This window comes from Schistocerca serialis, chromosome 6 (genome assembly GCF_023864345.2).
Source record: "Schistocerca serialis cubense isolate TAMUIC-IGC-003099 chromosome 6, iqSchSeri2.2, whole genome shotgun sequence".
NCBI lineage: Eukaryota > Metazoa > Arthropoda > Insecta > Orthoptera > Acrididae > Schistocerca > Schistocerca serialis.
The window spans coordinates 555414103-555439148 of record NC_064643.1 but is presented as its reverse complement, the minus strand read 5'-3'; the positions used below and the strand labels follow the sequence as shown (position 1 = coordinate 555439148).

General features: G+C 43.2%; 1 protein-coding gene across 1 annotated transcript in view; it reads left to right on the top strand.

Annotated features, from left to right (window-relative positions):
* Window positions 1-25046, top strand: part of LOC126483684 (guanine nucleotide-binding protein G(o) subunit alpha) — a 563590-nt gene that overhangs the window by 343515 nt on the left and 195029 nt on the right. Inside the window, exon 4 of the mRNA XM_050106766.1 lies at window positions 16827-16987. Coding sequence (XP_049962723.1) covers window positions 16827-16987 — 161 coding nt within the window. The remainder of the gene's footprint in view (window positions 1-16826; window positions 16988-25046) is intronic.

Below are 25046 nucleotides of genomic sequence, written 5' to 3'. Positions count from 1 at the left end.
GATTGCGCAGTTCAAAAATGGCTCTGAGCACTATGGGACTTAACATCTGAGGTCATCAGTCCCCTAGAACTTAGAACTACTTAAATCTAACCAACCTAAGGACATCACACACATCCATGCCCGAGGCAGGATTCGAACCTGCGAACGTAGCAGTCGCACGGTTCCGGACTGAAGCGCCTAGAACCACTCGGCCACCGCGGCCGGCGATTGCGCAGTCATCCCACAGCTTATGGAAGCTGTGCTCAGCCCGAAGTGCTTTGCTCCATCCAAAACAGACATACACAAAATACACATACTTCATCCCACCCATACTCACATACGTACATATTTTTTCTTACACAGAAATACATACATAACATACGAGGGTGAGTAAGTAGCAAACAGGGATAGAGATATCAGAACCGCGTGTTCCAGCCTGCAATTTATTTTCCTTTTCAAAATACTCCCCTTGTAAACATAAACACTTATCTCATCGTCCGACAAAGTGTTAAAAGACTACGGCGTTCGCATCTAAAGCGTGACCTCTCGGGATATAACAAGTTTATTTGGTTCAAATGGCTCTGAGCACTATGGGACTCAACATCTGAGGTCATCAGTACCCTAGAACTTAGAACTACTTAAACCTAAATAACCTAGGGACATCACACACATCCATGCCCGAGGCAAGATTCGAACCTGCGACCGTAGCAGTCACACGGTTCCGGACTGAAGTGCCTAGAACCGCACGGCCACCGCGGCCGGCAAGTTTATTTGGTTCCTTATACTGCTGCAGCGCACACGACCAATGTGTCGTGGGGGGTAGCGAAATACCCCTAGACGTGGAAACAATATGCCATCACTGGATAACCATGGCGGTCAGGACGCTCCTTGTTTGTGACTTTCTTGTCCTTCGCTGAATTCATGTGTCACATGAACAGAAATTTCCATAAAATGCATTCTCAGCACCTGTGGAATGAATTTCCCCATGGACACGCTCTGTGGACAGTCCTTCCGCTAGCAAAAAAAATCGCATTGTTCTAGTCAGCTACACCTGCTAGCTTGGTCTGACTGCAGATCATTAACCCGGCGTTTGCGACTTATTTATCGACTCACCCTCGTATACAAATACGACGATTTGTTAACGGACAGTACTATCCCTGTAAATAAATTAAAATAGGTGTAATACCCCGGTTCCGATCAAGGTTGCCGTGAGGTTTCCGTTCATGATCTGGCGAATCCCAGTACTGGTAATATGCTTGTAATTATTTCCAATAGGAACCCCTCTGCACAGCTCCCAGCTTACTAGGATATTGGGCGGAAAAGATCGAAGTTCTTCAACAACCCGCTCAACTATCATGAGTAATGAATGAAAGACGCATACAAAAAATACAATCTTACACACGACCAATAGGTAGGAGATATTGGGGCAAGTTGACGATGTTAGCAGTTGACTATTTTTAATAAATTACATTTCGGAGATAATTTGTTTTTTTTCTGCGCGTTCTAATAAAGTTAACTTTTATTATACAAAGTGATATCAACTTCTATTTTAATACAATCAAAATTATTTTGCCACTTAATGAAAGGTGATCCAAAAGAGAAATTCTACGACAATACTTTAATTCATCGTTTCCCAGACTTTCAGCATCCGTGACCCAACTTCCAACCGTAACTTTTATCTCCTCCCCCCCCCCCCCCCCCCCAATACAACAACAATGTCTAAACTATATGTATTCTGAGTATTTTGACGCTAAAGCTACAATGTTACAAACATTAAAAATTACCAAGAATAAGTAAGTTTATTGCTGTTTCGCAACACCGATCCGCTACACTGACAAAACAGGTATCGATCACCCACTCTCTGTCTAATAGGTAGTGCGCAATAACTGAACAAATACCTCAGGAGAGAGCGGGTACAGAACGAACATTGCACGGCAGTTTCGTAGTGCGAGGACATGTGTGTGTGTGTGTGTGGGGGGGGGGGGGGGGTGAGTTGGAGGGAATGTTTTCTTCTTTGCCTTCCAGTGCTAACAACTTAGGATGAAAATTTCTTGTTATACTTTAAACTCGTGTTTGTAAGCGTCAGCTTGGCATCTGAGAAATGTATTTTGATATCGAAATACGTAAATCTCAGGGCAGCGCAACAGAACTGTGTTAAAATTAAATTTTGGACGGAAGTATGTGAAGCTCACGCTATACGATGCGAAATCCACACTAGCCGGCAAATGAAACTATTCGCCTGCGAGAAAGTGATTCGTTTGCAATGAAATTTCCATGTACTACATGATTGCAAAACAAATGACTCAGATTAAAACGCTGGCCTTGAATATTGCTAATCTTTATCTCTAGTCTTGCAAACAATTACTGTACCAAAACTTATTATAATTACAGAGCAAACGAACGTAAAAATTAATGCATCTGACTTTCTGATAAAACTGCTTGAAAATTCACACAACATAGCACTTGACTGAAAACTTTTACTGGTATAAAACCTCAGAACTGGTACTGATACTTTCACAAAAACACTGACAATCACTGTGCCTTACAGAAGGCATAAACCCTGAAGGTGATTAAATTTATTGGCATACCTGTGCGCACGGAACGCTCGTCTGCTCTGCATCCTGTTGCTATTAGGAATATTGATGTGACTGTCCAAAAACCAAATTTATTCGCCGTACTTGAGATTTGCAGTGAAAGACGGTATCGTACCAATTTTCACGGCCGTGTGGTAGCCGCGCGGTCTCGGGCGTCTTGTCACGGTCCGCGCGGCTTCTCCCGTCGGAGGTTCGAGTCCTCCCTCGGGCATGGATGTGTGTGTTGTCCTTAGCGTAATTTAGTTTAAGTTAGATGACCTTACCACAAATTTCCAAAAATTTTCCAATTTTCACAAAAATGCTTCTCAGTCAACATCTCGCAACGTGCAATATGAGAACGTAAACACAGTCATGAAAGTAAATGAAAACGGGGAACTAATCTTAACAACTAATAAATGAGGACAAAGACAGTTTTCATAGTTCTCACGCCCAGATAAATTAGCAAAATACTTCTTAAGAACTCTGTTGTGTATAATTGCCTTCCTTGACACTTATTTCAACTCTCGGACAAGTCCATGTGCTTATTATTAAATTTCCACAGCAAACTTTAACCATACACAATGTTCAACAGTAAGAAACTACACAGTTACAAATATACCGTATATAAAGAAATTGGATTACCTTAACAGCTGGTTTTATCATTCTTCCACTAATACAGTCGCATCAATAACTTTCCTTAAAATCTATTCTTTACAAAATTCCTTTTTAAATAATGCTGCATCCACAACAAGGCAGGTCAGCTTCCATCCCTTTTAAAACCAAGTATATAGCCTGACTGAATAACACAGACGTTGATACTCTCTTCAAAATGAAGTAACCTCTCTGACCAAAGAATATAATATTACAGAAGTTTAGTACATTTATCAAATTCTCACATTTACATATGTGGTCAAAACTTCCTGAAAATCGTCATGGCAAACAGGACAGCCCCCTTTCAAAGGGCGTGCGCGCCTCGTACCGATCAGCTGCAGTGGTGAAAACTGCACACGCAAATAACGTGAGTTTGTGAATACACGTTACTGAGACATACATCTTGAAATGTGGTAATTACTTGTAGCTGTTTATAGCACGCAGTTAGTTGTGAAACACAAGACTTCGACGCGATTCTGACTTCTGTGTGTCACTTTCACTTTTTTATAACCACAAACGTCGTGTATTGGTTGGTTTCCTGGGCGGTGTACGAAGGATGGAGCTTGTTCTCTAGAGGCCGGAGCAATTCCCTTGAAACTGATTGTGACAAAGAACACGATTCGGCAACCTGTCGAGTGTCAAGATTTATTTTATTTGTACAGGAGGTGAGAACTGTGTTTGCATGCTGCCTGCTTTCACAGTATTGTAATGCACATTCATAAGAACTACAACGGACGACATGTGAATGTTTCAATGAATGTTAAGTCAACACTAATATCTTCTAGCAAGCCGTCGGCTTAAATTCGCCGTGCAGTGTTGATATAGTTCCATTTATAGGTGCATTATATCAGTGAAAATGTGAATTTTAACTGTTTATTGCGTCAGAACGTATTTTGCTTTCCTCTCAGTATTTAAATCTCTTTTTTAATTCATATTTTCTTCTTTTCAATAATCTCGCCTCCTCCCCACCCCCCCCCCCCCCCCCTCCACAATTTACGTTACCACGACCTACTAGGAGCGCACGCCCCACAGGCTGCGAAACTTTTCGTTAATTGATATAACTCTATATCAGACTTTTTATTATTAAATTTTCCTGTTTAAAAGTTGGAGCAGTCTTGATCCCAACATGTGTAGAATTTGCAACACCACATTCAGTCTTCTCTTTGGGGCGTCACTTGCAGGACATCGCACCACAACTTTTTTTTAGAGATATTTCGTTATTTTTCTAAATGTTGTTCCACGTTGTGTGCTTCATAATCTTCACAGAAGAGCTTATTAAAACCCCTGCACTTTGCGTACAGTGACTCTTCATATTTTTAGAGTTCGGTGCCTCAGTAGGCAACAACGGAACCATTATAAAATCGCTTTGTTGTCTATATGTCTGTTGTCTGTCCGTCCGATTTTTAAAGTCGCGTTTTATCGGGGCGGGATAGGCGTATCAAGCTGAAATTTATATCAAATACTACGGTCTATGGTCCCTGGGCAGTGCAAAAAATGTAAGCTTCTAACAAGAAAAACTCCATCGCACCTGTCTCAGATTTTGTAGGAAGATGACCCTGTGGACAGCCCGTCAAAAACTGAGCATAGATCAAGCATGAACACAGAAAGAAGATGTACCGAACTGTGAAAGAAGAAGCAAAATCGAAACGGGGAACGGTCTAAGCTCGGCGCGTGTAACATCGAGCAAACTTCAATAGCCGCGGCGTCGTGGTTATGTGGTCATGGCGTTTGACTTCGAAAGGGGAGACCCGTGTTGTTTTTCCCCAAAATTATGAACTGTCGCTCCAGTCATTGATGTGTGTGTTCCTTGTATTCAGATTTGTGTCTCTGTCGTGGTGTAGAGCTCGTATCCAACAGCGAGGTGTAAGGAGGGGACCTCCGGACGTATGCACCTCCTATTTGTTCCACAGAAGTACAACATGCTATGTATTACTTTTGCGTTCCGTTCTGGAAGTTTTGACTCTCGAATTCCTTTGTTGTAACATGATTCACACTCGTTTATTGGTTGTTTTCATTTCCGTGAGAGGTCCATGCGGCCTCTCGCCTGTTCTCACTATTTCATCCCATTTACTTGCGACGGTAATGTATTCTTACCACACGACTCATATTCTATGACCAATGTATAGTACGACAGTTGCCAAGACAACAGAAGCAGAACGGACACGTAAACGACCTAACGGAAAGTTCATAATTTTGTGAAAAAATGGAGCACTCGGGTCACCCGCTTTGCAGTCCAACGTCGTCACCACACAACTACGACGCCGTCGTCCTTGCAGTTCGGTCGATGTTGCGCATTTTGAACTTGGACAGTACATTGTTTCTATTTTGCTTCTTTTTTCACAGTTCAGTAGAGCTTCTTCCTGTTGTCAAGCTTGATCTGTGTTCAGTTGCTCACGCGCTATCCACTGGCCCATTTTACCACTAAATCTGAGAGGGGTGCGATGATGTGAGAGGGGTGCGATGGGGAGTTTCCCTTGTAAGTAAAAGCAGTTAAGAGATATGGCCCTTTATGTGACGTATTTTACTACTCGCAAATTCACTCATTAAAACCTATAGGGTACTTACCGTTGTCATAGAATTATGAAATTTTAAAAAACAGGGTTTCACAGTACAAGTACAGGAAAAATCCCAAAAATTATCAATTTCTTATTATATCACATAAAAATATTTTCTTTTTACTTTTTCCGTCTGTATGTCCGTCCGTCTCTGGAATAGGTGGGCGTATCAAGATGAAATTTATGTCACATATTAAGGTCTATCGTCCATTGGCGGTGTAAAAGATTTAAGATTCAAAGTGAATTTAGTCAACAGACACGGCCATTTATGTCAGACATTTTGATACTCTAGCCGAGCGGTTCTAGGCGCTTCAGTCCGGAACCGCGCTGCTGCTACGGACGCAGGCTCTAATCCTGCCTGGGTCATGGATGTGTGTGATGTCCTTAGGTTAGTTAGGTTTAAGTAGTTCTAAGTCTACGGGACTGATGACGTCAGATGTTAAGTCCCATAGTGCTTAGAGCCATTTGAACCATTTTGATACTCGCATACTCACTCATCAAAACCTACAAGGTACTTCCCGTCGACCTGGGCTCATGAAATTTGGCAAGAAGTAACGTTTCGTAAAGAAAGTAAAGGAAAAAATCCGAAAATTTTAAATTGTAATTATATCACAAGAAAAAAATATTTTTGTCATTTTTTATCCATCTGTTTCTCCATCTGTTAAGACCGTTACTCTCAGGAACGGTTGCCGTATGACGTTGACAACTAGGTCACATATTAAGGTCCATGGTCGGTTGGAAGTGTAAAAAAATTATACTTCTACGTCAATGTAATTATGAGATATGGGCATTTATGGCACATATTTTGACACTCGGAAACTCACGCATCAAAAACTATATGGTACTTTCTGTCGACTGTGAATCATGAAATTTGGCAGGAATTAGGGTTCACAGTATTAGGAAATAAAAAATATCCGAAAGAGTTAAATTGTAATTACATCATAAAAAAATATTTTAGCCATTACAACTTACAATAAATTTATAATCCGTCAAAAGCATACTAGAGAAATATTACTGGATGCAAACATAAAATATAAGTTGTAGTCTTGTTTTTGTAAATAAATAAAAATATTTTGTTAAATCTTGTCACTCTACATAATATATGAACTGAAGTCCGCTGCTCGCTTCCTTTTGTATGTCTGGGCTAGTCCCAGAAACTACTCTAGATGTTTTGATACCGTCTTGGAATTCCCGGAACCGATATCTTGCTAGTATCGATATCGATAGCAGCCAAATATCGTCGAGATTCTCGATTTCTGCAATGGATGAACTGTCTACATAAATAAATGTGTACATAAATGACTAGCTTGTACAGAATTCTCGGTGCGAAAATATTTTACATATGGCCCTTCTTAGAAAATCTCTTCACATCGAAAATGTCTAGCTTAATGGAAGCAGTATCTGTTGAATGTCCTGGTTATGCATTTTGCTCTAGCTCACGTTCATTAGAAGACTCATTTGGAGTTTCTGTGGTTTAGCCTTTAGGTGCTGCAACCCGAGTAGGAGAATTTTGTTACAACAGAGGACCGTGCAGTTTTCCTTGCAGCAAAATTATACTCATTAAACACAAGGGGATAATAAGGGTCGATCTCACTTTCTTTGAACCTGCTAACTGCTGTACTGACTGCAGCTACTTTGAAATAAATCGTGATCGTTAGTTGACGAGGTCGACGACTTGGACAATTCGGGTATATTAAAAGTCTTTGAATTTTGGAGCAGTGTTAATAAGAATACGGCATGAATAAATACTGACTGTGAAGCACATATTGTTTATTTATTAATCTGTAACAAAGAATAACCAAATATCTTACGGGTTATTTCTCAGTAGTGTACTGAAATTGAGGACGAAGCTTATTTGTTCTACAAATCCATTTTATCTTATATGCGAAGCAAAAAAACAAATTTCCAATATCGTGATTGACTTGGAAACTATAAACCGGAGAGATGAACGATATGCCAGTATCTCGACGTTTCGGTAAGAAAACTACGGCAGCGCATCGTCATCTTGCCTTCCTGCTCCTATCTCCAGTGTTGACAGTTAGCAAGGCCGTACGTACTACGACAATAACTTCACTACTGAAGACTTCCCTACCTACAAAAAGTGAAACATGCATTCTGTATTATGTCATGTAGAATTATTTACTTTCTTTCTGCTGAAACATATTCACTCTAACTACAGAATCAATATTTTTGTCCCATTCTCAGTCGCATTCCCTGCCATAGGAAACAGTAAAAACTACACGTAAACTCTCCCTATTTTACACGTTATAACACAGAAAGTAATTACTGTACGAGTACCACACTTGGTAGCATTAACGTCCAGAGTATGGGGTGCATGATTTCCATGCATCACATTTCCAACTGTGGCCACCAGATGCCGTGATTAGTCATCGTGATTCCTAGTCTCACACACCTGACCAGTCACAGTGCACTTGTCGACACGTCCACATGAGCTCCGATAAAAGGAGCAGGGCATTATTGGTGAAGCTCTATTATCAAAACAACCGTAATGCTGCAGCTGCACTTCGAGAATATCGCCGGCTCAAAGTACTGTGGAAGGTTTCTCTTTCTCCACCTGCTGTACGGAGCGTGATGAAGAAGGTCGAATCAACTGGAGAACTGGGCGTCATTCCGGGATGAGGCCGATGAACAGTTGCACCACAGGTGTTTGATGAAATGGCTATTGCTATGGCAGACAGCGCTGCGTTCAATTCCCAATCGTTAGGCGGTGCGTGTGCTGTCGGGACAGTTGAACATCCCGTGGACCTCTGTACGGAAGGTGCTACGAACCAATCTGAAATCATATCCGTACAAGATCCATATCGTACAGCAGCTTGCACCACAGGACGCACAACGGCGTGTTGACTTCACTCTCCACTTTTTCGCAAGGATTGAAGTTGACGAGGGCTGGCCCTGGACCATTATATGGACAGAAGAAGCTCATTTTCCTCTTACGGGTGAGGAGAACACACAAAATTTCCGAGTGTGGGGATCTTCACCGCTTCACCTCCAGTCACTGCGTATGAAGTTCCTCTGTATGGTGAACGTGCCACTGTATATGTGTGGTTTCACGGCTACGTTCAACATTGGCCCATTCTTTATTGAACAGGTTGGTGCTCAAGGACCAAAGACGTACAGTGTAACTGATCAGGGTTACTGCAATATGCGTCACCAGCATGTCATACCCGCCCTACAGGAGAGAGACGCATTGAACTCTACAGTTGTCATGCAAGATGAGGCCCCTTCGCACATCGCTCGTGAATTTCACCTTCTTCTCCGAAAGTTATTTGGAAACGATCGAATTATCAGACAATCGTTTCCAAATGCTTGGCCGGCACGACCGCTTTATCTCACTCCCTGTGATTTCTGGTTGTGGGGCTACCTAAAGCACAGGGTTTACCATGGGAACATACACACATGTGCTGACCTGAAGAGTGGCGTATCAAGAGAGGTAGCAAACCTACAGACATGTTTCGTTCTGGTGTGAAGAATACAATTCTGCGCTTTCAGGGTATTCTGGGCACTGCTGGGCACCATATTGAGCCCCTTTTGGTAGCAGTAATGGTACCGGTATGCAATGGTATGATGTGCCCTAAGAGCTCATTAAAAGCTTTCGATTGAATTGAATCTGCATTATTTCTTTTCCCCATGTCCTTGAGATTAATGCTACCGAGTTTGGTACTCTAAGATAATTAGTTTCCGTGTTAGAAGTGTCAAACAGGGAAAGTTTGAGCATAACCACCCGGTACATTTTAATTTGTGTGGAAGAAAAACAATCCGATGCGATCCAATAAGATCAACACTTCCGTTATATGTAGCAGCAGTTCGGCAAATCAATATTTATTCTACTGGAATAATGGTCCAACCGATATACGAGTGCGGGTTGTGGGGGGAGTAGCGACGCCATCTGTGCGTTCACGCACTCAACAGGTCAGTCGGCATCAAGCCGTGGTCGGGTGAACGTCGTACCTGCGCTAGTTTAGTTTTTGTGGCAGTTTGAAATGTGTGCTGCAATAGAAAACCCCGCCAAATGTGAAGTGCGTGCTGTCATAAGGTTTTTTACAGCCAAAGGATATTCTGCAGCAGCTATTCATCGTGAGCTTTGTGCCGTGTACGGACCAAGAGTTATGACTGAAGAAGTTGTCCGTGAATGGGTACGTTTATTTAAAAGTGGACGAGAAAACGTTCATGATGAAGAGAGGAGTGGTAGACCATCATTGGTGACTGACGAACTCGTTCAGACAGTTGATGCAAAAGTTCGTGAAAATCGACGTTTCTCATTGTCGGAGTTGTCTACTGGTTTTCCACAGATTTCTAAGACTCTCTTGTACGAGATAGTGACAGCAAGATTGGGTTACCGTAAGTTCTGTGCACGATGGGTGCCCAAAATTCTTACCGACCACCACAAAACTCAAAGAATGACCTCTGCATTAGACTTTCTGTCACGTTATGAGGACGAAGGAGAACCATTGTTAAACAGAATCGTGACCGGTGACGAAACCTGGATTAAGTACGTGAACCCTGAGACAAAAGAACAATCAAAGATGTGGGCACATTCAAATTCGCCTACCAAACCAAGAAAAGCCTCGCAAGATTTTTCTGCCAGAAAACTGATGGCAACGGTGTTTTGGGATGCCAAAGGGGTGTTATTGGTTGAATTCATGGAACGTGGTACGACCATTAATCAAGACGTGTACTGTGAAACAATAAAAAAGTTACGACGGGCTATACAGAACAAACGCCGTGGTATGCTGACTTCCGGTATCGTTTTTTTGCACGATAACGCCCGTCCTCACTCTGCTCGCAGAACAACGGCCCTTCTTGAGTCCTTCAAGTGGGACGTTATCAACCATCCACCTTACAGCCCAGACCTGGCGCCAAGTGATTATCACCTCTTCATGCATTTGAAGAAATGGCTCGGGTCACAGCGGTTTGATGACGACGAAGAGCTCAAAGATGCGGTCACAGGCTGGCTCCAGGCACAAGCGGGTGATTTTTATGCAGAAGGAATTTCAAAGCTTGTGAAGAGATACGATAAGTGCCTCAATCGCTATGGAGACTATGTAGAAAAATAGTGCAAAGATGTAGTTGTAAGATGTATATATTAAAATATTTTTATTTAACTTGGTGTATTTTTTTAAATCAACCGGAGGTTACTTTCTGAACGGCCCTCGTATAACAATCGATACTAAGTCACGTCACCGGCCGGAGTGGCCGTGCGGTTCTAGGCGCTACAGTCTGGAACTGCGTGACCGCTACGGTCGCAGGTCCGAATCCTGCCTCGGGCATGGATGTGTGTGATGTCCTTAGGTTAGTTAGGTTTAAGTATTTCTAAGTTCTAGGGGACTGATGACCTCAGAAGTTAAGTCCCATAGTGCTCAGAACCATTTGAACTAAGACACGTCGCCTGACAATTTACATTAACGTTACTTATCAGTGATAAACTTACCTCTATGTAACACAGTTTACCTGATAGTGTAAATAGTTTCGCCTTTAGGTTACAGAAATGACTTCTCAGTTTGTCTTCAGCTAACGGAAGAAGACAATGGTTGAATTTGAATCTGAAAAATGCCTTAAATTTGACCGCACGTGTAACAAATGCTTTGTTACTAAAATGTTATACTCTCTTTCTTCTTCACGATGCAAGAAAATTTGTCTGACTGCTTTGCGCTTCCTGAGTACTCTTCCCAATAATACACAGTCTTCAAAATGGCTCAAGTGGCTGTGAGCACTATGGAACTTAACATCTGTAATCATCAGTCCCCTAGAACTTAGGACTACTTAAACCTAACTAACCTAAGGACATCACACACATCCATGCCCGAGGCAGGATTCGAACCTGCGACAGTAGCGGTCACGCGGTTCCAGACTGAAGCGCCTAGAATCGCACGGCCACACCGGCTGGCACACAGTCTTCCTTCTCTTTCCTAACTTCCATCTACTTTGGGAACGTCAAAATCAGTAGAGTTTCAGATCGAGTACTGCTGCCTCCACTACTCAGTCGCGCCGAACTGAGCCGCGTCTATTATAGAAAAATTTTCCTTGCAGCGCGCCGGAACTTACATCACGCCAATGAACCACATAATCTTCCAACAAACTGTAACAATAATTTCAAACCTTTCCGAAACTTTGTGTCGCTCCCCCCCCCCTTTCCACAAAAAATGCAAATGAAAAAGTTTGTCGCTTACTATATTTTGGGTATAGTTGTGGCATAAGTTCCTTGTCAGACGTGAGAATTAAATTAGTTACTTCACTATTATTGAGTCAATTAACTACAAAATTTTCTGACACTATCAATATATACTACTGAAGGAAACTACAAAATTATGTTGTTGTTAAATACACAGTGTAGGAAATATGGCGCGATAAATACTGAGTTGCATGAAAAATAATCTTTTCTTAAAAGCTTAAATTTTTCTCAGTTACAACAGCACAAAATTTATATTGAATTATAAGAGGTGTCAGAAGGTAGTTCTCGTATAATTCTATAATATACAGTTGCCAAATTATAAAAAAACACCCCTTTCATTATATGTGTTCAGGAGTGTACCGCACTGTGCCTAGAAAAACATTCCACGCCTCAGGCAGCGGAAGACGCAAGCGTATTGTGAGAGTTTTTAGTGTCAGACCGTGTGAAGCGTTTGTAATAGGCGTATGGTGGTGCTCCGTAGAAGCATGGCCGTAAGCTAAGTGCGTATAATTAAGTCTGCAGGCTTCCGTTGCCGTTGTAATTGATGAGATAAACTTCTGCGGCATCAGAACTTCTGCACTGCTCGAGCGCCAACTCTCTGGTGTATCTTCTTCACTATTGCACATTTGCCCTTGCATGACTGAACACTGTCGAAAGACCTTGTCGCGTTCACTTATAAATCCCTATTTTTCCGCGCTTTATCGGAGAAATGGAATTATTACCAGGTAAAAATCGTCAGGTTGCTGCTAGCGGGTCGTCGTCATTGGTAAATACTGAGTTGAGATACTGACAGAGACAGGAAATCCAAACTGTTGCTGTTGGGTCGTCTTGGTTGTTGCCCGATAGCTGTTTATGTTCCTCGCTCTCCGCGAATAAGTGTTTATTTTGGTGATAACAGTTAGCCACGAAGACGGAAGCCTGTAACTGTCATCTCTATCGAAACTGTACTTATTCTTTGATATTTCGAATGCTTCACAGACGTTTCTTCTGTAAATTTTACTTGTTCTTGCTTACACGCGTACATTCTTAAAATCCATAACCTGCTCACATTCTTCTTGGAGCTCCGCCAACACTGATTTTACCTTTTGTCTGAAACATGTGTCGCGTTAGTTATCGTTAAAGCGTTCTTTTGCTGTGCTTCCAGTTTCGCTTATACATACATTTGTCACAATCACACGACACTTCATATGCTCCTGCAGTGTGAAGGTGTCTAGGCATGTCCGTTATTTGTCGGAAAAAATCTTTCATATTGGTAGTGACTAATGAAAACCAACTCAGACGCGTTATTATATATTTATTATGTTATGACGGGTAGTATTATACATTTGTTATATTACGAGTGGTTTCGTTCTTTGAACATCTTCAGGTTTCCGATCTGTGCTGCAGTCATGACATAAATGGTCTAGTTATCCTATGTAATCGGCAACCTGAAGATGTTCAACGAACGAAACCACTCGTAATATAACAAATGTATAATATTACAGTTGAGGTGGTTGTCATTAATCATTAACATCAGCTGATGTGTTCAACATGATCAAGATCATTTCTTTTATATTATGACGGATGGAAAATGTAGTCCCTAAATCCATCTTCCAAAGGATTTTGCGTATGTGGTTGTTTATTCTAGTCACGAACGGTAATCTGACAATATACAAGAGACACTTCGTTCTTCTTGTTTGTATTATTATTATTGTATCATTATTATTGTTTCTTTCTTTTCTCAGACGTTATGTCTGGTCAAAAATGGAAAGTGACGCGGACCTTGATCAAGCGTGACTTCCTTTTAACTGTATGATATATGTTATATTGCATTTAGGAACTTTCGGGTAATTGAAAATGTATCAATAATTACGGATTTCTGTAGTTGTATATATAAGTTTGGATGTAGCTGTATTGCATTGATGTACTGGTGGATATTGTGTGGTATGACTCCTGTAGTTGATAGTATAATTGGTATAATGTCAACTTTATCCTGATGCCACATGTCCTTGAATTCCTCAGCCAGTTGGATGTATTTTTCAATTTTTTCTCTTGTTTTCTTTTGTATATTCGTTGTATTAGGTATGGATATTTCGATTAGTTGTGTTAATTTCTTCTTTTTATTGGTGAGTATGATGTCAGGTTTGTTATTATTATTATTATTATTATTATTATTATTATTATTATTATTATTTTCGCATTGTTTGTAAGCCCTTTTTGTGAAAAGCGCATTATAGCCGTTGGCCATCAATGTTTCCGTAAGGAAATCTCGTTCTGATTGCAAACTGTTACTATCACTGATGCTAAATGCACTCTAAGACAGTGTTCAGAGCAATTTGTTTACGGGCTGAGTGGTGTTGCTAAAGCGGCGTCTAGGTACCTGTATGTGATGGTAGGATTCCTATAAACTCTGTGCCGGTCATGTCTTCCGTAGATGAACACACCTAAAATGGAGATGCCGACCTCACTCTCCAGCTCCACGCTGAAACCGACTTTAGGATGAATGTTCGTTCTGAAAATCGTGGCATTTCTGTAACTCTTCCCTGTTGTGTCAGCATACACAAAATGTGTCATCTATGGAGCGCATCCAAAGAGATGGTTTTATTTACGCATTACTTAATACGTTTTGTTCGAGAAGCTCCATAAAAATACTAACCTTGCCAATTTTGGGGAACATGCTGTTTAACGTAGATCTCAAACCATATCGCAGCTTGGCATTTTCTTGAGGTTAACAATATTTTGCCGAAGGTGAAGGAAGGGATACATGACAGAAACAGATCTTAAAAATAACCAGAAATTGAGCCCTAGGAGAAACGCGCTGGCTGCTGTACTTCGAGAAAATTTCCCTTTCTTCCTTTCCATTCCTTTTCAGGTCCTGTTTTGTCCAGTAAATGTCGCCAAAAATATGTCTGTACTGGAACTGCATAATGGTGTCATTTTGGTGGTCTTCAGTCAGAGGACTGGTATAGTGCAGGCATTCCCCAGAAGTCGGTCTCTTGCAAGTCTTCTTGTCTCAGCATAATTACTGCAACCTTCACATTTGAATCTGCTTACTGTATTGGGTGGGGTTGGATTGGGTTGGGGGTTGTTTGGGGAAGGAGACCAAACAGTGAGGTCATCGGTCTCATCGGATTAGGGAAGGACGGGGAAGGAAGTCGGACGTACCCTTCCAAAGGAACCATCCCGGCATTTGCCTGGAGCGATTCAGGGAAATCAATGAAAACCTAAATCAGGATGGACGGACACGGGATTGAACCGTCGTCCTCCCGAATGCGAGTGCAGTGTGCTAGCCACTGCGCCACCTCGCCCGGTACTTACTGTATTCATACTTAGTAAACCCTCCCTTCATTACCAAATTGGCTATTCTTTCAAGTGTCGGGATGTGTCCCATGAGCCTATCTCATTTTTCAGTCGATTTGTGCCATAAACTTCTTTTCTCCCCAGTTCGAATTCAGTACCTCGTTATTGGTTATTCGATCTAATCATCTAATTTTCAATATAGTTCCGCTGCGCCACATTTCTTAAGCTTCTATCGTCTTCTTATGTGAACTGCTTATCGTCCACGTTTCACTGGCCTACAAGGCTGCACTCCAAATTTCTTCAGAAAATGATGTACATATGCAGACTGAACCGACGAATGAAAATTTGTACCAAGGTTGGTATTCGAAAACAGGTCTCTTGCTCGCTAGACAGATGCGCTAACCACGACGCCATCCTGGCTTTGCACAACTGCATGGGCTACGGAAGGCGCTAGGATAGTCCATGCAGTTGGGCAAAGCCAGGGTGGCGCCGTGGTTAGCGCATCTGTCTAGCGAGCAAGAGACCTGTTTTCGAATACCAACCTTGGTACAAATTTTCATTCGTCGGTTCAGTCTGCATACGTAAACCATAGATGTTTCAGACTTTTAAGGTCTCTGGAACAATGCAGTTCCGCTTGACCTTCAGAGAAGACTTTCTAAGACATACATTCAGTGTTAATGAATTCCTTTTTATCAAAAAAATGTTCAAATGTCTGTGAAATCGTATGGGACTTAGCTGCTAAGGTCATCAGTCCCTAAGCTTACACATTCCTTAACCTAAATTATCCTAAGGACAAACACACACACACCCATGCCCGAGGGAGGACTCGAACCTCCGCCGGGAACAGCCGCACAGTCCATGACTGCAGCGCCTTAGACCGCCGCTCGGCAGATGTTGAAAGTGACCACCATTCATTCTTGGCACTTCTGGACCTTGCTCAGCAAGTTTCTGAAGGCAGATCGAAGCTGGATTGCTGGAACTGCTGCAGTCTTATCCGAAATGTTCTTGAAGACTATGAGGGTTGTTGCGATACACCTTAGACTGGAGAACTGCTTGCACAAAATAATCACACCTGACAGATCAGGTGACCTGGGTGGCCAAATTGGGCCGCGACTAGACTGATCCCAGCCAAAAATTCTGTCAGGCGTGAAGACCGGTAAATGTGCTACAAGGTTCGACCGGTTGTATGGGCAGTTGCTCCATCCTGTTGGAAGTATTTTAGGTCTTTTCCTCCTCCGTTAATGCTGCCACAAATTCACGTACAACCGTATCCACTCGTCTGGGCCAATTTTATTTGCCCCACCCTGTATTTATTCTCTCTGAGCTTCAGTTCCCTTTCCAAATTTCTCCTTGGTTTCCTTTATTGCCCTGGCAGGGCAAAGATGGAACCTCTTCTCATACCCTTTTCAACCACTGCTCTCCTCTCATGTCCTTCAATTCTCATAACTGGAGCATGATTTCTGTACAATTTGTAGACAACCTTTCGCTCCCTTTATTTTACCCCGTTACTTCCTAAATTTCAATGCGAGTAGTATTGTATTATTATGATGTGTTTGACGTGATAGAGAGTGACACTGTTTGCTTTGTGTTTGTTGGCAGACGGACGCCAAGATGGTCTTCGACGTGATCCAGCGCATGGAGGACACGGAGCCCTTCTCCGAAGAGCTGCTGGCGGCGATGAAACGCCTGTGGGCGGACTCGGGTGTACAGGAGTGCTTCGGTCGCTCCAACGAATACCAGCTCAACGATTCGGCCAAATAGTGAGTACCCCGTCGCTCTCTTCCGTTTCCAGTGGTCGGAGCTGGCCGCTGTCACTGTGCGGCCCAGCACTTCCAATACAACAACAGACAACACTTGCTCACTTTGCTTACGAATCCTGTATCCTGTTGCCTTTTGTAAAGGCCTCGTCACTACTGCTGTGGAGGCCGATTTGCCACTGTTTTTACGGTAGGCCGAGTCTGCGAGTGCGTGGAATGCCTTCTGATGCAGTACACCACTAAGACAATTTCTCACTGCCACTATTACACAGCTACGCTCCAGTGTCGGGTAACAGGGTAGGAGAACGAAGGTTCTACAACACTCCAGCAAGTTAGTAGCAAAGACACACAAACGGCTTAAAAAGGTTTTCTTTTCTTTGTGACTTGTTGACTTTTCTTTGTGACTTGTTGAATAATGAAGTCTGCAACACTGCATGTAATTTAACAAAAAAGGCCCTCAATGGCTAAGTGCAAATACTCGTAGGTAAATTTCACAGTACACAGCAAATGCAATTACAACAATTGTCAGTTCACTACGAAGGGTTCACTAAACGACGTTGCCTGTCTAAGACAGCCCTGGACGATGATCTACAGGGTGTTACAAAAAGGTACGGCCAAACTTTCAGGAAACATTCCCCACACACAAAGAAATAAAATATGTTATGTGGACATGTGTCCGGAAACGCTTACTTTCCATGTTAGAGCTCATTTTATTACTTCTCTTCAAATCAAATTAATCATGGAATGGAAACACACAGCAACAGAACGTACCAGCGTGACTTCGAACACTTTGTTACAGGAAATGTTCAAAATGTCCTCCGTTAGCGAGGATACATGCATCCACCCTCCGTCGCATGGAATCCCTGATGCGCTGATACAGCCCTGGAGAATGGCGTATTGTATCACAGCCGTCCACAGTACGAGCACGAAGAGTCTCTACATTTGGAACCGGGGTTGTGTACACAAGAGCTTACAAATGCCGCCATAAATGAAAGCCAAGAGGGTTGAGGTCAGGAGAGCGTGGAGGCCATGGAATTGGTCCGCCTCTACCAATCCATCGGTCACCGAATCTGTTGTTGAGAAGCGTACAAACACTTCGACTGAAATGTGCAGGAGCTCCATCGTGCATGAACCACATGTTGTGTCGTACTTGTAAAGGCACATGTTCTAGCAGCACAGGTAGAGTATCCCGTATGAAATCATGATAACGTGCTCCATTGAGCGTAGGTGGAAGAACATGGGGCCCAATCAAGACATCACCATCCATGCCCGCCCAAATGTTCACAGAAAATCTGTGTTGATGACGTGATTGCAAAATTGCGTGCGGATTCTCGTCAGCCCACCCAACTGGCAGTGAATCGGGGACGTACGGTACATACTGACGAAACTAAAATGAGCTCTAACATGGAAATTAAGCGTTTCCGGACACATGACCACATAACATATTTTCTTTATTTGTGTGTGAGGAATGTTTCCTGAAAGTTTGGCCGTACCTTTTTGTAACACCCTGTATAACCTAATGGGCGAGAGCTGCTCTTCTGTCCGTTGTCGTCCGGTCATTGGCGGATTGTACGCGGCCGGCAGTTGGCCGAGGCTAAGTCGATGTCTTCATCGTCAGCGTCGGTCGTGGCGATGTTGGAACTCGCGCAAGTGGCGAGTCTCTGTGGCACTTGCACCAGCTCGCGCCTTTGCGTCTGTGGTGCTTTTGCGCTGCCTGTGTCTTGTTCGGACGACACAACAGTGCCTTGCAAAAAGAGTGGAATATTCCTACTGATATACATCACTACATCTGAATATGCTGACTCCGTAAGTTGTTCACTACGTCAAGTGGTTTATTGAGGATTGCATTGGATATCGACGATAGTAAATCCCAAGAGTCCGCACTCGACGGCTCACTTTTTGAAACTTCCTGGCAGATCAAAACTGTGTGCCGGACCGAGACTCGAACTCGGGACCTTTGCCTTTTTGGAAGGTAGGAGACGAGGTACTGGCAGAATTGAAGCTGTGAGGACGGGTCGTGAGTCGTGCTTGGGTAGCTCAGTTGGTAGAGCACTTGCCCGCGAAAGGCAAAGGTCCCGAGTTCGAGTCTCGGTCCGGCACACAGTTTTAATCTGCCAGGAAGTTTCATATCAGCGCACTCTCCGCTGCAGAGTGAAAATCTCATTCTGGACACATCCCCCAGGCTGTGGCTAAGCCATGTCTCCGCAATATCCTTTCTTCCAGGAGTGCTAGTTCTGCAAGGCACGCAGGAGAGCTTCTGTAAAGTTTGGAAGGTAGGAGACTAGGTACTGGCGGAATTAAAGCTGTGATGACAGGTCATGAGTCGTTCTTGGGTAGCTCAGGTGGTAGAGCACTTGCCCGCGAAAGGCAAAGGTCCCGAGTTCGAGTCTCGGTCCGGCACACAGTTTTAATCTGCCAGGAAGTTTCATATCAGCGCACACTCCGCTGCAGAATGAAAATCTCATTCTGGGCTCACTTTTTATTGGAATGGAGGCGTGATAACCCATGTCTTAAAAAAATGTCTCAGAGTTCCTATTAAAATTCATCTCCGTGGGCCGCAGCGTCTAACACAGTTATTTCCAACACCGAAAGTAAGTGTGGTCATTGGGGTCGCTACTATTGTCACAAGAATAATAAGAGTTTTTCCGAGATAAGTGCAAGCAGACACATTCTGATGATATATCAACGAACTATGAGTCATCGTTGCAAGATACTGACGCCACTTACATGAAGAATGGAAAAATTGGCAGAAGACCTCGGGGAAGAACAGTTTGCGTTTCGCAGAAATGTTTGAGCACACGATACAACACAGCTCCTACGAGTTATCGTAGAAGACAGGTTAAAGAAAAGAAACTTATGTTTATACGAGGGTGTGCTGAAAAGTAATGCCTCAGACTTTTTTGTGGAGAAAAGCCTCACAGATTTTTAAATGACACAAGGGTTCTTAACGTTCTGTATCATTATTCTTCACACCTACATACAGAGGGGTCCAAAAAATGTATCCACTATTTAAAAGTCCATAACTGGCAAACTAACTGATGGAGTTGTCTCATCTTTGGTAGTGTAATAGTTTGTAGTTCCGGCAATCGCCACACAAACGTTGTATTGCGTTGTTTTGTCTTGTCAGATGACAGTCGCCAGATGGTGTTTTGTTCCTAGTTACTCGAGTAAACATGACTGGCGCGAGGCTTACATTCGATTGAAGGAAGTCAGTTTTGAAGTGGTATTTTAAGTACGAAAATATTAATGAGGTTCAACGACAATGGCGAAATGAGTATCAAACAGAGTCACTGACACGTTTAACGATTCGTCGCATTCGAGACAAATTTGAAGCCGAAGGCTGTGTTAAAGATATACACAAAAAACGATCTGGACGACCTGTAACAGTAACAAGTCCAGCAAACTCCCGTCGTGTGTTACAATAATTCACTCGCTCACCACAGAAGTCTGTGAGACAGTGTGCCCGTGAAACTGGAGTGAGTCGCTCAAGTGTTCGGCGAATTTTGAAGACAGCAAAGTGGAAGTGCTACATCCCACGATTGCTACACGCAATGAACGAGGACGACCCAGATCGTAGAATGGAGTACTGGACCTCCGAAAATCCGAACGTCCATGTAGACAAAGCCGTGAATTTGCCAGGAGTAAATGTGTGGTGTGGGTTGTCTTACCGGGGCTTGATTGGGCCATTCTTCTTTGACGGCACAGTTACAGGTGAGGTGTACCTTAAGAAGCTTCATACGTCCATTTTACCTGCCATCCGGGCCGGCCGCTATGGCCTAGCGGTTCTAGGCGCTTCAGTCCGGAACCGCGCTGCTGGTTCGAATCCTGCCTCGGGCACGGATTTGTGTGAAGTCCTTAGGTTATTTAGGTTTAAGTAGTTCTAATTTCTAGGGGACTGATGACCACAGATGTTAAGTCCCATAGTGCTCAGAGCCATTTGAACCAACCTGCCATCCGAGACTTGTATGGGGACGGAAGAGTTTACTTTCAACAAGATGGTGCCCCAGCCTACTACCAAAATCGTGTTAGCGCGTATCTCGACGAAAATCTACCAGGAAGATGGATAGGTCGTAGAGGTGCTGTGGAGTATCCACCACGTTCCCCAGACCTTGCTCCTCTGGACTTTTACCTATGGGGAACACTAAAGGACGTCGTTTATCGACAAACGCCACGCACATTGGATGAACTTCGCGAATCCATCGTACATTCATGTGCAAATATCCAACTGAACACGTTGCAGTCAGTAGTTCGAGCTGCAGTTCGGTGGCATCGTTTGTGTGTGGATGTTAATGGTAGCCATTTCCAACCCCTAGAATGATATCTTTAAGTTGGACTTTAAACTACACTTTCACCAAAAGTGAGACAACTTCGTCAATTAGTTTGCAAGTTATGGACTTTTAAATAGTGGATACATTTTTTTGGACCCCTTTGTATATTGATGGAAAAATATCGCAACACAACGAAGCAGATGTGCGACATAAACGAAAGTTGGTAGGGGTGCATTAGATCCGGAAGATGATGTCTATTCAAATTTCGCGCCACTACGAGGATGCGAATCAGTTGTGCTTTAAACACACGCTGTAACGGTCGTGAGCGTTAGTTTCCTTTGAGACTGGACATGGTTAGTTGATGCTAGTCAAGAATGCCTTTAAGGCAGCAAAGACGCCGTTATCAACACCTCACCGAGTTTGAACGAGGCCGTGTAATAAGGCAACGAGAAGCTGTATGTCTCGTCAGGAATATTGCGGAAACACTTTGTAGGAATGTAGCCAATGCACATGATTGCTCGCAGCGGTGGTCACGAGAATGTACTGTTGCAAGAAGACGTGGCCACGTGGCCCTACTCAGAGGAAAGACCATCGTGTTCGGTTTATGGCACTAGCGCATCGTACTGCATTTGCAGCAGCAATTTGAGCCGCTTTTGGTACCACAGTGACACAACGAACTGTTACAAATCGGTTATGTCAAGGACTGCTACGACCCAGACGCCCTGTGGCGTGCGTTTCATTGACACCAAACCACTGCCGTTTGCGACTTCAGTATCGTTAAGCGAGTGCTCACTGGAGGGCAGGATGGAGGTCTGTTGCGTTTTCTGATGAAAATTGTTTCCGCCTCGGTCGCAGTGATGGTTGTCTGCGTGCTAGACACACTGAACCCACATCTGGGCCGGCCGGGGTGGCCGAGCGGTTCTAGGCGCTACAGTCTGGAACCGCGCGACCGCTACGGTCGCAAGTTCGAATCCTGCCTCGGGCCTGGGTGTGTGTGATGTCCTTAGGTTAGTTAGGTTTCAGTAGTTCTAAGTTCTAGGGGACTGATGATCTCAGAAGTTAAGTCCCGTAGTGCTCAGAACCATTTGAACCTACATGTGGAGGTATGGTCTGGTGTGTGATTATGTATGACAGCAAGAGCAGTCTCGTGGTTATCCCACGTACCCTGACTGCAAATTTGTACGTCAGCCTTGTGATTAGACCATTTCTGGTGCCATTCATGAAAAGCATTCCTGACGGTATTTTCCATTAGGATAAAGCTTGCCAACAAACAGCTGTTGTGTCCTAGCGTGCTCTGTGAGAATGTCGACACATTGCTTTGGCCTGATCGATCATCATATATGCCTCCAATCGAGCACATTTGGTCCGCACCTCGTGGTCTCGCAGTCGCGTTATTGCTTCCCGAGCACGAGGTCCCGGGATCGATTCCCGGAGGGGTCAGGGATTTTTACCTACTTCTGGGTGTTTGTATTGCCCTCATCATTTCATTATCATTCATGAAAGTGGCGAGGCAGGACTGAGCAAAGGTTTGGAATTTGCACGGGCGCTGCTAGTGGTCTCGTGGTAGCGTTCAAGCTTCCAGAGTACGGGGTCCCGGGTTCGATTCCCGGCGGGGTCACGGATTTTCAGCTGCCTCGAGATGACGGGGTGTTTGTGTTGTCCTCATCATTTCATCATCATTCATGAAAGTGGCGAGATTGGACTGAGCAAAGGTTGGGACTTCGTACGGGCGCTGATAACCGCGCAGTTGAGCGGCCCACAAACCAAACATCATCATTATCATCATCGAGCACATATGGGACATCGTCGGACGATAACTCTAGAGTCATCCACAAACACATTAACCGTCCATGTATTGGCTAGCCAAGTGCAACAGGATTGCAACTCTATCCCACAAACTGACATCCGGCACCTGTATAACACAATGCATCACGTTTGCATGCTTGCATTAACATTCTAGAGGTTTCACCGGTTATTAATGTATTAGTATTTCACATTTGCAATGGCGTATCTCGCGGTTAGATTAACCTGTGATCTTGCTATGTCAATCATTAACTATATTACCTAGACAAATGACTTCCCGAAATTTTAGTACCCTAATTTTTTTTTTCTTATGCTTCTTGCCGTCAGTGTATTTGCAGCCCGCTGGCGCTAGAGGGCTCCAAATTGTAACCTGTAAAATGGCGGTGTGTAACGTAACTATGCCGGTGTGTGAGAAACAGCATGCTGTAATCGAGTTTCAAATTCGAAGAGTTCGTCCACATATGGAGCACCCTCTACGTCAGCATGGCAGTTCCAGGACCACACACAAGAGGTGCAACATCTACCCTTTGGTTCACGTCATCGTTAATCTCGGATACAGTCCCGACTTGATCCCATCCGATTTTCGTCGTTTCTAAAACTTAAAGAACAACATCGAAGACTTCACTTGATAGTGATGAAGCAATGGAAGCACAGATTAGGTTGTGGCACTGTCAACAAAATCAAATATTCTACAGAGATGGTATCAAGAAGCTGGTCTCTCGTTCAGAGAAATGTGATCGTCACCAGGGTGAGTTTGTTGAGAAATAAACATTTATACATGAAGAATAAATATAATGTTAATAACGTTTGTTGTAGGCTATTTAAAAAGCTTTTAGCGTTTTCACATAAGAATTTTGAGGCTTCACTCTTCAGCACGTCCTCGTAGCTTTCGTGTACTTACATAAAGTTTGTGACAATGCTGACTGGAATACACGCTTTAAAATGCTGAAGTAAAGAGTAAAAAACAGGGAGCGAAAAGTTATATACAACTTGTACACAAACCAGCTGGCAGTTGTAAGTGTCGAGGGGCGTGAAAGTAAAGCAATGATTGACAAGGGAGGAAGATAGGGCTGTAGCCTATCCCTTATGTTATTCAATCTACACACACTGAGCAAGCAGTAAAGGAAGCCAAAGAAATGAAAAAATAAGAACCTTGACTTTTGCCAGAGACATTGTAATTCTGTCAGAGACAGCAAAGGACTTAGAAGCGCAACTGAGCGGAATAGATAGCGTCTTGAAAGGAGGATAAAAGATGAACATTAAAAACCCAAAGCAAGGGTTACGATATGAAGTGAAATCAGGCGATTCTGAGGGAGTAACGTAATGAGACAGTAGAAGTAGTAGATGAAGTTTGCTATTTGTGCAGTAAAATCACTAATGATGGCCGAAGAACAGAGGATATAAAATGTAGGCAGGCAATGGCAAGAAAAGTGTTTCTTTAGAAGATAAATTTTCTAACACCGAATATAAATTTAAGTGTTAGGAAGTCGTTTCTGAAGGCATTTGTCAGGAACACATCTACACTTGCATGACTACTCTTCAATTTACACGTGACTGCTGGAGTGTTCTTCGAACCACCTTCAGACTCTTTCTCTACCGTTCCACTAACAGCGCGTGGGAGAAATGAACACTCAAATTTTTCTGTGCGCGCTCTGATTTCTTTACTTTCGTTACGATGATCATTTCTCGCTATGTAGGCTGGCAACAATAAAATATTTTCTTATTCAGTGGAGAAAGTTGTTGATCGAAATTACATAATCTATCGCCGCAGTGAAAAACGCCTTTGTTTTAACGATTTCCATTCAATCTTGCTTATCTTATTCGTGACACTGTCTCCCCTATTTCGCGATAATACAAAACCAGCTGTCGTTCTTTGGGCTTTTCCGATGTCCTCCCTTAATCTTGTCTCGTAATGATCCCATAAAGCCCCCCAATACTCTAGCAGATGACTGACAAGAGTAGTGAAGGCAATCTCTTTAGAGACGTGTTGC